This window comes from Cyclopterus lumpus, chromosome 1, assembly GCF_009769545.1.
Source record: "Cyclopterus lumpus isolate fCycLum1 chromosome 1, fCycLum1.pri, whole genome shotgun sequence".
NCBI classification, from domain to species: Eukaryota; Metazoa; Chordata; class Actinopteri; order Perciformes; family Cyclopteridae; genus Cyclopterus; species Cyclopterus lumpus.
The window spans coordinates 15451840-15465244 of NC_046966.1; the positions used below are offsets into that span (position 1 = coordinate 15451840).

The following is a 13405-nucleotide window of genomic DNA, read 5'->3' on the forward strand; positions in this document are numbered from 1 at the left end:
GTAATGACCACGGCGATCACAGACAGACTCTAATGCACCACGGAGCGCCTCTAGTGAACGGCGTCTCCCTCGTAGTATTATCTGATTGGAGGATACATTTGGTAACGTCAAACTAAAGCGTCCTATATCGTGACATCATCACCCCGCGTCCTTTCAATCACAGAAGCACTCCTATTTCTGACCGGCGTACGCCGAAATCCCTTTCAGGTTGGCAGAGTAAACCGCTACGTTCGCCGGCAGACCGATTCCAACCGGGCTGCCAAGATCGTTGCGGACGCAAAAAACCCGTATACATGCTTGAGAATACAACTATTGAGCAGTCTCACCCGGGTGTAATACGCATTTGTTTGCCTGCTAACTAACTTACATATATGCCAAGGCCCCACATTAAACGAGAGCACCCCGGTGGGAAATATCGAGCACACCCTTTGTGATTTTTTAGCGGCTATTGGGCATTAGCCGATTGTTGTCGAACGTAATAGACAACTAGCTAGGCGTTTACATTTATATGAAACGCTTTGATGTAACAACGACCGAATGTACTAGATAGTTTGTGTTGTCAAGAAAACATTACAACTGAAGAGATGAACAGTCGACTGCAAGAGATTCGCGAGCGACAAAAACTTAGGCGGCAGCTTTTAGCTCAACAGGCAAGTGGTCAGTTAGCCTCTTGTTGTTAGCGCGGAGCTAACTCATCTTTTAAGTTAACCAGTTAACGTTCACTGACTTAAGCTCACTATATGTTTTGGCCAACGCATGTTCGATTTTGTGGTGAACATGGGCATAGCTTAGTTCTGTCTCACACATGGGGGACGATATAGCCGAACATTGGTAGCTCTCAAGTGGACTTCAAGCGCAAGCAATTTCTTTGTAAAGAAGTCACTTTAATTGTAACGTGTATTGAGTACATCCACATGGTAAAGTTATTTGAGCAACTATAGCTCACACGATTTCACGGCATTTCAGTTAGAATAACGTTACAAGTAAATTACTAAGGGAATACACTTAACGTTACATTTACAGTAACGTAATAATAGGTAAAAAGTGTGAGATAAGCTAGAACTTTATTCAGGGAGAATAGTTGAATCTCTAGCTATATGACTGCATTACAAAATAACGAGACAGAAACACATTATACGTACAACAAAGCATAATATATGTTAAAGCAGACTGCCAGAATTGGAAAAATATGTGACTTTCCATTGTCTTTTTTTCATCCTTGTCTAACCACAGTTGGGAGCTGAAAGCGCAGACAGCATCGGAGCTGTGCTAAACAGTAAAGATGAACTGAAGGAGATAGAGGAGACAAGAGAAACATGCAGGTAGATATGATGGCTCTATCTTGTGGGCACACATTAACCAATACTTGGAAACATATGAACTAAATTGACTTACTTGCATGAAGAACACAACAAAGCTTGCTAAACAGAGTAGATGCCACAAGCATTTTTAAGGTCTTTTGCGCCATTGAGTCATAGTATTTGTGCACATATTGATCATTTTTCATTCACTCATTTTACAACATTCACAACCGCCCTCTTTTTTTTGGGACATATTTTTGTCCTGATATCACAGAATCTGGAAATTAGTTTCTGATGTTTGTGATTTGCAGAGCTTCATTTGACAGTTCAGCGGCACCATCCAAAAGAAAGGCTCAGGAGGGAGAGGACACAGAGGAAGATGTGGAAGAACAAAAGGTGAGTATTTTCAATCTACATGGGTTAAAGAAACCTACAACCTTTTGTTTGTAATGGTAATAACCTGATTCATTATGTGATTATGTAAATATAATCTGTATCTGTTATACATACTATAGAAGTGGCACTTTGTTAGGGCGCTTCTGTGTAGTCTGTTTCCCTTTTGAGGAGAAGAAGAAAAAAAGCATGGGACGTCTGCAATCTAGAAATGCCTCTAGTGGGTGCTGGTGTGTGGCAAACCCTGTAGGAGTGTTTTCTGATCCATGTCTGATTTTCTCTTTTTCTTTTTTTTTTAGCTAAACCACATCCAAACGACATAATTTAAAGGGACGTCTAAATGATTACATTATTGCCCTAATGCAGTTTGACCTCATGATAGAAAGATATAGAAACATATAAACAATAGACATTTTAATATCTTTTTGACAATATACGTTTTGATAACGCCCAGCCCTAGTAAGGCTATGATTTGTTCCAAATTATTGACTCCAAAATTGGACAATATTGCCAGGATAATGACCTCCCTGCGTCAACCTGTGTGTCAATTTATAGCAGTTGGCTGTCAACATAAACACCCAGACACCTTTTATTTTTCTGAGCCAAAAGAAACTAATAACATGTTTCAAGTTGACTCTTTATGGGGCTTAGGGTGAAGGATAAATCAAATTCAATATTTGGATTTATGTATTTATTATTTTGGGATAAATCACTTTATCATGTTTGAGATTTCACTCGGATTTTATGAATTGCTTTATTGATTTATGATCAATATTTTTTTTCATGTCCCACAAGCAGATAAAGGTTTTTTTAATCAACAGAAATATGAACTCATTGTGTTTTTATGTGTTAGGATGAGGTGGAGGTGCAGCAGCTGGATGAAAGCAACCCATATGAGGAAGTGTACAAGGACTCAAGTACTTTTCTTAAGGTTAGAAACTTGCCATCTTTCTTTCATACACACAGTGTCTCTTTTATATTATGTCTCACTAATTATGTTGCCCATTAAGCAGGGACAAATTAGTTACATTAGACAATATCAACAGAGACTAATGGCAAACATCTTAAAAGTAGTTAGTATTAGTGCATTGATACTGTTTTTGTTACCGGTTATGTGCATGCAAGCCATGACCTTTTAAGCAATCAACAATTGCACTGGTAATTCTGGTAACAGTTGTATAAGAGAAGCAGGAAAAAGAGCCTCTTCAATCTCACAGATGTTCAGATAGTTAATTCCTGACCACTCAATACAAAGCATTTTTGGAATGGAAAGTAACTGGAATAAGCAGCTTTTATTTATTTACCTACTGATAATGCTTTTAGCATGCGAGTGATTTTCCGTTCCTTTATGATTTAATGTATTTTACAATTGGTATATTTAAAGATGGTTTAATTTATAGATAGTGTACTGTGCAATTTGAAAAGTAAAGATAGTTTTCTGTTCTTTTATCTTGTTTCAAGTGCAATAACAAAGTTTTATTCTCAAAGAAAAATAAGCAAATTTGATTATTTTTCGCCATAATTGTCTTTAACTGGCCACGGTCTTCAATGTACATTTTTTAAATGTGTTTTTGGAAGTCTCACTTTCAACATTAGGATTAAGATAATTACAAAAGAAAATGAGACATACTAAATACTTTCAACTGGATTTAAGATGGCTTAGTCTTTCAGAAATCTAGATTTACTTTTATTTGTAAAATACTCTGAATGATTGGTCTGATGGTTTCGTGCACCTTGTGACCTTTTGCTGACTCTGAAGCCATTTAACTGTGTGATTATCAGGTATGCATCAGCCATTAATGTCAAACTACCAAACCTTAAAATAAACAACTCTTCTTTTATACTCGCAATCCAAAGTTGTAATAACAAGTTTTATTTGACAGGTAGGTTGAATGTACACAAGCGTGAGCCACGCCAGTGGAATGTTGGGAACATAGTCACACGATTCACTTGGATGCAACCTGTAATTACTGGCATGAGTCATAGTGTGTGACTCCGGTGAGCGGAAAAAATTCATCCATAACCAGTGGTGTGACACAAACATAACATAACATACATTTGTCTGACACAAAGCACACACATACATAACATATAAGCACAATATACATGATCTGCTTTTAATCAAGTAAAGATTGTTTACAATGCATTATTTCAGTTTGGGAGGAAATTAGTAATCAGTCACGCTGTTAAAATAAAAATAAAGCCAGAGTGGTGTTTATATTTTATTATTATTCATTTTTTGCCTCAAAATAGAAATATATTTTCTTTAGATATTGCCCAAAGAATATTCAAACTTGCAGTTTCGATTAAACGTTTCCAATTCCAGACATCAAAGGTTTAGTAAAATGCTTGACAACACAATCCAGCGATATATTGTCTTTGTTTGTGTAGATATTTTTCTCTTATTACCCTTTCTCCTGCAATTCATGTTCATCTTTTTTTATTATTCTTTTTATTTCCAGGGTACCCAGAGTTTGAACCCTCACAATGACTACTGTCAGCACTTTGTTGACACAGGGCACAGGCCACAAAACTTCATCAGAGACGTTGGTGAGTGTGTGCTTGTGTTTATCTGTTTTATATACATGTGCGTTCTTGTGTGCGGTTCTGACCACGTTACCTTCTGTGTTTCAGGCTTGGCGGATCGATTTGAAGAATACCCAAAGCTTCGAGAGCTGATCAGACTGAAGGATGAGCTCATCTCCACCACCAACACCCCTCCAATGTATTTTAAATGATAAATGTTAGAGTAGATATTTACCTGAATGTCAATGTGATTACACCCAGAGACAATTTTTAATCAACTTTTAAAAAATGTTTTCTCTATTTAAAATGTGTGTGTGTTTTAAGGTACCTTCAGGCTGATCCAATGCACTTTGACCTGCAAGATTTGAAGTGCGAGTTTGATGTCATTCTGCTTGAGCCTCCCTTAGAGGAATACTACAGAGAATCAGGCATCAGCAACACTGAACGTTTCTGGACGTGGGATGATGTATGTATGCATGTTTTACTGGTTTGAACGTAGCAGTTAATGCAAGTACTGTATGTGAATAGCTTAGAATATTGTTATGGCAATAACGACAAATATTCACTGTCAATGTCCAAGTGAAGATAGAATGGCAGAATTACATGTCCTGTTGTCTCGTGACAGGACTGCCTAAGGACTTTGCCGAAGGAAATGTTAAAGTGATTTGTGAATGGTACATTCACCCTCTGACATTGTGACCCCCTCACCCCTCTTCCCCTTCTCTGTTTTCTGCGATTGCAGATCATGAAATTGGAAATTGAGGAGATATCTTCTCTCCGTTCCTTCGTCTTTCTCTGGTGCGGCTCTGGTGAAGGCCTGGACTTGGGCAGAATGGTAACATTGTTCCTAATTTAGTCATAAGCCCAAAGTGAATTAAAGGCAAACTCTTACTCTATTTCATTACATTACATGTCATTTAGCTGACGCTTTTATCCAAAGCGACTTACAACCATGTTACATTCATACACTGTAGACACAGCTACAGGGAACAATTCAGGGTTAAGTGTCTTAATATGTCTTATATATATATATATATATATATATATATATATATATATATATATATATATATATATGTAGTAATATAGTAGTAACATGTTTATTGAAAGGTAAATGTGGGACAATTAGGGGTTGTTATCTTGAATAGCATTCAAAGAACGAGATGGATACGAAAGCAGGTTATACAAACCGTGTATATAAAACTGAAAGAAACACTGGCATTATTGTTTTTTGAACCACAGAATAGGTCATGCACTTTTCAGCAGTTCAGAAATTAACTTTGTGTAACTGCATTTACAATATTTCTGCTACATGATTTTCCATACAGTAGAAGGGTAGGGGACGTCCGACTGTGCTTGTACTGTGTTAATGTCTTATTAATGCATTAATCGTCTCACATTTCTCACATAAAGATGAACTTTCAATTTTAACATCTCTAATTTGAATATGTGCAGTTCATAGTCAATCACATCAACGATACTTATTACATTTATTTCAGTGTTTGAGGAAGTGGGGCTTTAGGCGGTGTGAGGATATCTGTTGGATCAAGACCAACAAGAACAACCCAGGCAAAACCAAGGCACTGGACCCAAAAGCAGTATTCCAGAGGACCAAGGTACAGTAGAAATGTGAAATGCATGTTAATGTACATTTTACAGAATAATATTGCTTTGGGATTTGTTCCTTTTTAAAAAATGTGTAGATGTAATTTTATATACACAATGTAACATTGACAACTCATTTACACATGATGAATTTCAAGTAAAACCAGTTTAAATTGTATATTATGATGTATACAACCTCTTCCCTCCAGGAACACTGCCTAATGGGAATCAAAGGAACAGTGCGTAGGAGTACCGACGGCGACTTCATCCATGCCAACGTGGACATTGACTTGATCATCACTGAGGAGCCTGAGATGGGAAATGTAGAGAAGCCTGTAGAGATCTTCCACATAATTGAGCATTTCTGTCTGGGCCGCAGGAGGTTGCACTTGTTTGGACGAGACTCGACCATCAGACCAGGTGAGATGGACGATCTCTTTCATATTGTACAGTGGGCTATGTTTGCTTTTAGTTTCTTTGTGTCTAGCCTTTCTCTGTGCCCCTGCCCACGTGGTTGCTTTTTTGTTTTCTTCTCTTTCAAGGCTGGCTGACCGTGGGTCCTACTTTGACAAACACTAACTTTAACCCAGAGACCTACGCCTCGCATTTTGTCAATTCCCACCTATCTGGCTGCACAGAGGATATAGAGAGGCTGCGGCCGAAGTCTCCCCCCGCTAAGCTGAAGTCGGAACGTGGTGGTGGAGCAGCCAGAGGGGGGCGTGGTGGGCCCAATGCAGGAAGAGGCGGAGACAGAGGCCGTGAAAGAAATCGGCCAAATTTCCGTGGGGACAGGGGAGGGTTCAGGGGCCGGGGAGGGCCACATCGAGGCTTTCCACCTCGCTAGAGCAAAGTGCTCATGCCACCCAGACTGATGCTAGAAGTCCCCTTCTGCGTACCCTGCAAACACAGGCTTATTTTGAATGCAGTCAGTGTATGGTATGGTTAGTATGTGACAGCTGATAAGTTAGTGAATGAATCTTTTTTAACTTTTGTGTTTTGTTTATATATTTTTTCATCGATATACTTTAGATTGAATGGGTATTGTCTGAATAAAAAATTATTTTCACTTTTAATGTTTGTGTGTGGATTTTGGTTGCATGTCTTGTCCTTGTGAAATGACATAATCATCGTTTGCTAATTGCCCATCCAGTCTGTATTGTATTATGTACAATAGCTCTTCAAAAGAAAACTGAGAAAGAATTTGTTTACCATTGGCTGCTAGAGGTTTGACAATGTAGTCAAACCTGAAACATACATACACCCTCGTAAAACATACTTGCTGGAAAGTCCGTGTGCTAACATGACGTTTTGGAATTCCTAACTTCCTCCTCCCAGTTTCTATATATTGTTTGCAATCAAATCATATCAAAAACGTACTTTCTTACACAGCAGTAGCTGTTATCACAGTAATCATGTATTTTCTATTTAATTGTAGTCGTATTTAAAGAACATTGTTCATGTTATATTTATATTGTTGCTTAATAAATACAAATGAATTAAAAGGACAATTTAAAATGTATTTTCAATGGAAAAATGCTCACTGGGCAGTGAAGCACAAAACAAAGGATAAAGAAAAGCCATGTTTTTCCCTATTCGTAGCTGAAGTTCATCCAGTTTATTGCACAGGGTTGGAAGTAAGTCTACTGGAGTTGTTTCCCTTATGTTTATGAGCTCATCTGTGGTGAACGAGCTTCTGGCATCACAGCAGAAAACTGAATATACATTCAAAACGACACAAAACAATGCGCACCATTTTTTATGTTAACTTAATAATGATTTTAAAAAGCATTGATGGTATCGGTAATAGAAATGTGATTAATAATAGTTTTAGTGGGTGTCAGGCAGGACCACAGTCCAGTTATAACCACAAACCATGGAAACCTGCGAGAAAGCACAAAGACTCCGGGGAAGAAGTTAGTCATTTGATGTTAAACAACAATGTTACACAGTATTTTCTTATTGTGGCATGCACTGCTTATTATTATTTGGACATAGTAGTATGTTACTCAAACTGTTATACGTAAATACAAATTATCTGTGTGTTGTTTATTAATCCATGTGTGCTAAACAGGTATACAGCATTATGTCTACTCTGTATAATATCTCAGCCATCCAGATTCTGAAGAACTGAAAGAATCCACCGGGCTTCTGGACTTGCTCTTGTCGGTGTGGAGAAGTCACATCGGGTGCTGGATGAGAATGTCAGCCGCATGCTTTAAAAAAGGGCACATATTATAAAACCTGTATATGGTTGCATAATCAGCATTATAGCATAGCAATCTCTAATCTATCTTTCTACCTATTTCTTTCTTCAAATAACATTGAAGTTAACTTAGAGTGCAGAGGTTAGCATGTTGACAGTCTAGATGCCTGCTGACCCTCTTTCATGTACTGTTACCTTTTTGTATTACCTGATTATGAGGCTGACCCTAATGCAGCTGCCTGTACAAAATTAAAGACTTAATGCTTCCAGCCTGACTGGCAATTAAGAAGCAACAAACAACCTGTCACAGCTGCAAATTAATCCGTTAATAAATAGCACAGCGATTAAGGATTGTCTTATTTGAAAGAGATATGCCATTTATCAGTCACCTTGAGACTCTCTCTAAAACCTAAAAATCAGGTTAGGAATCTAGAGGTAATATTGGACTCAGAAATTAACTTTAACAGCCACATTAAATCAATAACATCAACAGCTTTTTACCATCTAAAAAACATTGCCAAAATCAAAGGAATAGTGTCTAAACCAGACTTGGAGAGACTAATCCATGTGTTTGTCTCCAGCAGGTTAGACTACTGTAACGGCCTGCTCACTGGGCTCTCTAAACGAGCTGTCAGACAGCTGCAGTACATCCAGAACGCTGCTGCTCGAGTCCTGACTAGAACCAGGAAATACGACCATATTAATCCAGTGCTCAGGTCTTTGCACTGGCTTCCTGTTGCTCAGAGAATAGACTTTAAAACAGCTCTGCTTGTGTACAAATTTCTTCATGGTCTAGCACCAAAGTACATGTGTGACATGTTAGAGCCATATGAACCATCTCGGGCTCTGAGAAGCTCAGGGAGTGGTCTCCTGCTGGTCCAGAGTCAGGACTAAACACGGTGAGGCTGCGTTTCACTTTTATGCTAAAATCTGGAACAGTCTTCCAGAATATGTGAGACAGGCCTCAACTCTGACAATGTTTAAATCCAGGCTGAAAACGGTTCTATTTAACAACTGAAAGTATTTTATATGCACTCTTCGCTTTTAATATAATTAATATATTATTATTTTTATGTTTTTATGGAATGATTTTAATTGCCTTGTTGTAGCTGTAAAGCACTTTGAATTGCCTTGTGTATGAATTGTGCTCTATAAATAAACTTGCCTTGCCTTGCCTTGGTTGGACCGTCTATTCCAAGACAGTTTTAACTTTTGAATTTAAGTAAAGAAATATAAAATGTGAAATAGATAGCTGGAGGACATTGCTTGGATGCAGTAATGGATGAATTAGATGAGTTTTAAAAAGTGAAGCAGTCATCCTGACTGGGCTTTTGCTTTTGGATGAGACAGTTGATAGGGTGTACTGATCTTTTGTCACATGCAAAATAACCAGCAGAACAAGTCCTACACGATTGTTCAGAGGTTTGAAGCTCTCAATCACTGACACCGAGCTCCCTGTCACTGACTCGCTTACAGCATCACGTCTTCAAGGTGTCTAGTACCTTCTTGGCGTCAACTTCTACCATTCATTGAACAAGTGTTGCGAACATAACGACATTGCGGCACAGTTGGTCTCCAAGATGGTAAGGAAGCAACTATTTATATTAATATTGATTTACATATAAAATGTCAACCATAAGAAAATGTTAACTTTTTACTTCAGTCAGCCTTTTAGTAGCTTTATTTTTATTGTTCAGCGAATGCATAAATACATTTGTACTTTTGATCTGGTGGTTTTATGTACGACTTTTTGTCACTGTAAATTGAATTGTGTACTCAATAATTAATTAATTTACATTGGGTTAAAAAAGCCATAAAGGACATTATAATTATAATTCAAAATATGTGCTTTTACTTTATATGTTTAACATGTTTAAGTCACACATTTCTATTGACTCTAACTCTACATGTAATTGCTCAGATACACCTTTGCTAATGTGTTAACATTTTAAAATCCTAAACAACAAAAGATTATTAAAAGTAACGCACATGTTTCTGAAGGCTGTAACAGTTAAACTTTCAAAAGCCTACATTCCTCACTAATACCCGATTCTGCATTTCTCACACTCAGGATGTGTTAAATCTCTGAAGTATGGCTTCATTATGAGGATGAGTTTACTAGTGAGTCATTGCCACACATGGAAGATGAGAACAGTCATTTTGTCAAAAGCTCTCTTGTTTTGTTATTATATTTAAATTACTATAACATAGGCTTAGTTTCCAGCTCTCTCAATGGAGAGTCAAAATACTACAAATACCTCTTTGAATAACAATAAAATGCACAACACTTCTAACTATCACATTCAACTGACTTTGCAGTTGAATCAAAACCTTTCGAAAACCGCTTCTACTAAAACTGATCATTATAACCTTTATGAAAAAAACTATAAACAGATTAGCACTTCAGTAGCACTTAAATGGAACTTGCTTATAGCATTTCAAATCATTTATTTATATAAACATTGTACTTTCTTGTTGTTCCTAGTTTTTACTCATGGTTGAATGCACTTATTGTAAGTCGCTTTGGATAAAAGCATCCGCTAAATTATATTTAAAGTAATAATAAGGAATGTAGAATTTATTGGAGAGCTGTTTTATGGGACTGCATAGGTTGTAATCTAGGTGTACACAATAAACTGGCAAATGAGTGGAATCTGTATTCAAATTATATTAGTATTTGTTCTGCATACTAAACTTTATTCATAATGTGTTCTTGATATTTCACAGGAACCCAAAAAAAGGAGGATGAATCCTCTGATAATTGTTCTACTGTTAGCAGGTATGTATTGCAGTGCATGTGTGTGTCTGTGTGTGTGTGTGTGTGCATGCGTGATGATGGAGATTTTTTCCTATCCTTATTTAAGAGTGTGGTTTTTCAATTTGAGAAAATGTGAGACTTATTAAATTCACATTCAGATTGCTTTCATTCAGAACGCTGTCCTCACTGTCAAACAGCCTCTGCTTGTGCTTGCATTTGCTCTGCTTCTGCTCAATTTGTATACTTGCATGTAAATATATTGTTGTTTGCAAAGATGTGCTGTGGTTCTTAGCCCTTCTCCACACTGCTTCTTCATACTTGTGAAACATCTGCTCTCATATTTTTTGTTCCATGCCACGGTGCCTTAAGCACCTCCAGTTGGGTGAGTGATGAGGCAGTCTGGGAGATGTAGTGTCTGGAACGGCGGCCTTTTGTGGTGTGGCCGCTGATCATGAGTGGGAATGTAGCGCCCCTCCACTACCTGTCCCTTTTTGATAGTATATATATGCACGCTTTTACAGGGTTATTGTACAAACATAGCAAAAATCATAGAAATCTGAGAAGTTTCAAAAGCATAAAAAAGCAGCCTGAGTGTGAGAAGGGCTAAAGCTGGAGAACAGGAAATCTGTGCAAGTAACAAGAATACCGTTTGAGCAGAAATAAGTGCACAGGGTCTATTTAAGTATGAGTACAGGATTTTGAAGGAAACCATTAAAAAAAATTACAAGTATAAAAGAAGCTAGGCAAAAAGCTCCATATGTGGAAGAACGAGAGAGAAAGAGAGAGATTAGAGAGAGCGAGATGTTAGAGCAAATACTATTAAGATTAGTTGTGATGAGTTGTGCATTATTTGTGTTACGTAGCTGGCGTCAAGTGGGCTACGTAACTTACAGAACAAACTACGGTAAATAAGACAGTGTTTATAGTTAATCTCAATAACATTTTCATTTCCTGTTGGTGCTCCCGCTACAACGCCAACAGCTCCAGCAACAATGGAGCCAAAAATTGAGCTGGGATTTAAGTTGCAGCAAAACTTTACATCACAACTTACAAACAAATCCTCAGCGGAGTTCAAGCAATTAAGTGACAACGTTACCACGGCGGTAGGTTTCTATATGTTCTTTGGATTCTTTTTTTTTCATCTTTCCGCAATCAAATTTTAATACAGCATGAAAAGTGTCGATAACGGAACATCAAATGACAATGTAGCAGGTTATAGCACATACAGCATTCATAAGAAGACAGTGATGAAACAGATTTCAGAGCTGCTGTCAGAAACAAATAAATATCATGACATATTAGGAGAAATGTAAGCTTTTTTCCAAAAACAGTAAACTTGTATGAAAAAATACAAAGCACAAGAGAAGGGTAGAACAAAGCTGACATATTTGTGAAATAATATCAACTTTCTTCCCTCATGTTTCTTTATATATTTTAATTGTTTTCAATACAATTTCTTCACAGCTCAACACAATCTATTCAGAGAAATATGGAGCTGCCTTCAATCGAACTTTCATCAAAGGCTTCCGGTATGAAAAATTCCTTGCTGTTACATTTAAAAAGTACTTTTTTCTTTAATGCTAATTAATATGATTAGTATTTGGTTCTGAATGGCAAATAAGAGGAAAAATGTACTTTTTTAAATTTGTCTATAATGATATGTTTTATTATGGGTAGTAAAAATATGTCTCCAGAATATTATGTACGCATTTATATATATATATATATATATATATATATATATATATATATATATATATATATATATATATATAGATATCTATATATAAATACATATATATATATATATATATAGAAATATATACATATTGGACAAGGATATTGCTTATGGTTTCAATTAAAACAATAACCATCATCCTTGTCATTAAACTCTATTTAAACAACCCTATGAGATTACAGTATTTAAACACAAGTTTTTGAACATATTTCTGTTACAGTCAAGGATCCGTTGTTGTCGATGCTGTTCTGATATTCAATAATGGGACTACACTGCCTAATGCCAGTTCTGTGGCGAAAACTTTGGAGACTGCTTCGTCCAGCTCAAATTTTTTCCCTCAGTGTCAACACATCTTCTATTACTGCATCTGGTAAGACTTCATAATTGCTGAGCTCATTTGTTAGTCTGCTTCTTAATAATAGTACTACACATGTTCTATAGTAAATAGTCTTACAATTAGTATGGATGCGTTGTGTGGTATTTGTGTTGCGCATGTGAGCTACGTAACTTACAGAACAAACTACGGTAAATAAGACAACGTGTACTTGGTTTCTTCTCATAAACGTTTTCATTTCCTGTTGGCACAACTGAATCTCAACTCAACCTAACTTCAGGACCAGTAAATGTAACCACATCGCCACCAGTCTCCACAATGCCACCAGGTAATGCAATCTCTCAGTCAAATGATATGTCATTTCATTTTCATGATAATAATTCTCATTTCTACACTTATTCATGAATTTCATTCTTTGGCTAAACCGATTTGAGCTGTGAATGAATTGTTATTTGTTATTTGTGTTACGTAGCTGGCGTCAAGTGGGCTACGTAACTTACAGAACAAACTACGGTAAATAAGACAGTGTTTATAGTTAATCTCAATA

At 36.8% G+C, this 13405-nt stretch overlaps 2 protein-coding genes and 1 long non-coding RNA gene across 3 annotated transcripts in view; all 3 read left to right on the forward strand.

The window, feature by feature from the left end:
• Positions 1-150: 150 nt before the first annotated feature.
• Positions 151-6898, forward strand: mettl14 (methyltransferase like 14). Its single transcript, XM_034544149.1, has 11 exons — positions 151-650; positions 1234-1322; positions 1613-1697; positions 2548-2625; positions 4157-4244; positions 4329-4419; positions 4545-4686; positions 4963-5055; positions 5720-5836; positions 6035-6245; positions 6368-6898. The coding sequence occupies exons 1-11, from the start codon at positions 585-587 to the stop codon at positions 6667-6669; spliced, it is 1362 nt and encodes a 453-aa protein (XP_034400040.1). The 5' UTR covers positions 151-584; the 3' UTR covers positions 6670-6898.
• Positions 6899-11793: 4895 nt separating this feature from the next.
• Positions 11794-12829, forward strand: LOC117739473. Its single transcript, XR_004610175.1, has 3 exons — positions 11794-11889; positions 12251-12315; positions 12745-12829. It is a non-coding gene; the product is annotated as an uncharacterized LOC117739473 (long non-coding RNA).
• A 49-nt stretch (positions 12830-12878) lies between these two features.
• The window catches only part of LOC117728568, a 6181-nt gene continuing 5654 nt past the window's right edge, over positions 12879-13405 (forward strand). Inside the window, exons 1-2 of the mRNA XM_034529312.1 lie at positions 12879-12894; positions 13139-13186. Of these exons, the coding sequence (XP_034385203.1) occupies positions 13177-13186 (10 nt within the window). The 5' untranslated portion in view covers positions 12879-12894; positions 13139-13176. The remainder of the gene's footprint in view (positions 12895-13138; positions 13187-13405) is intronic.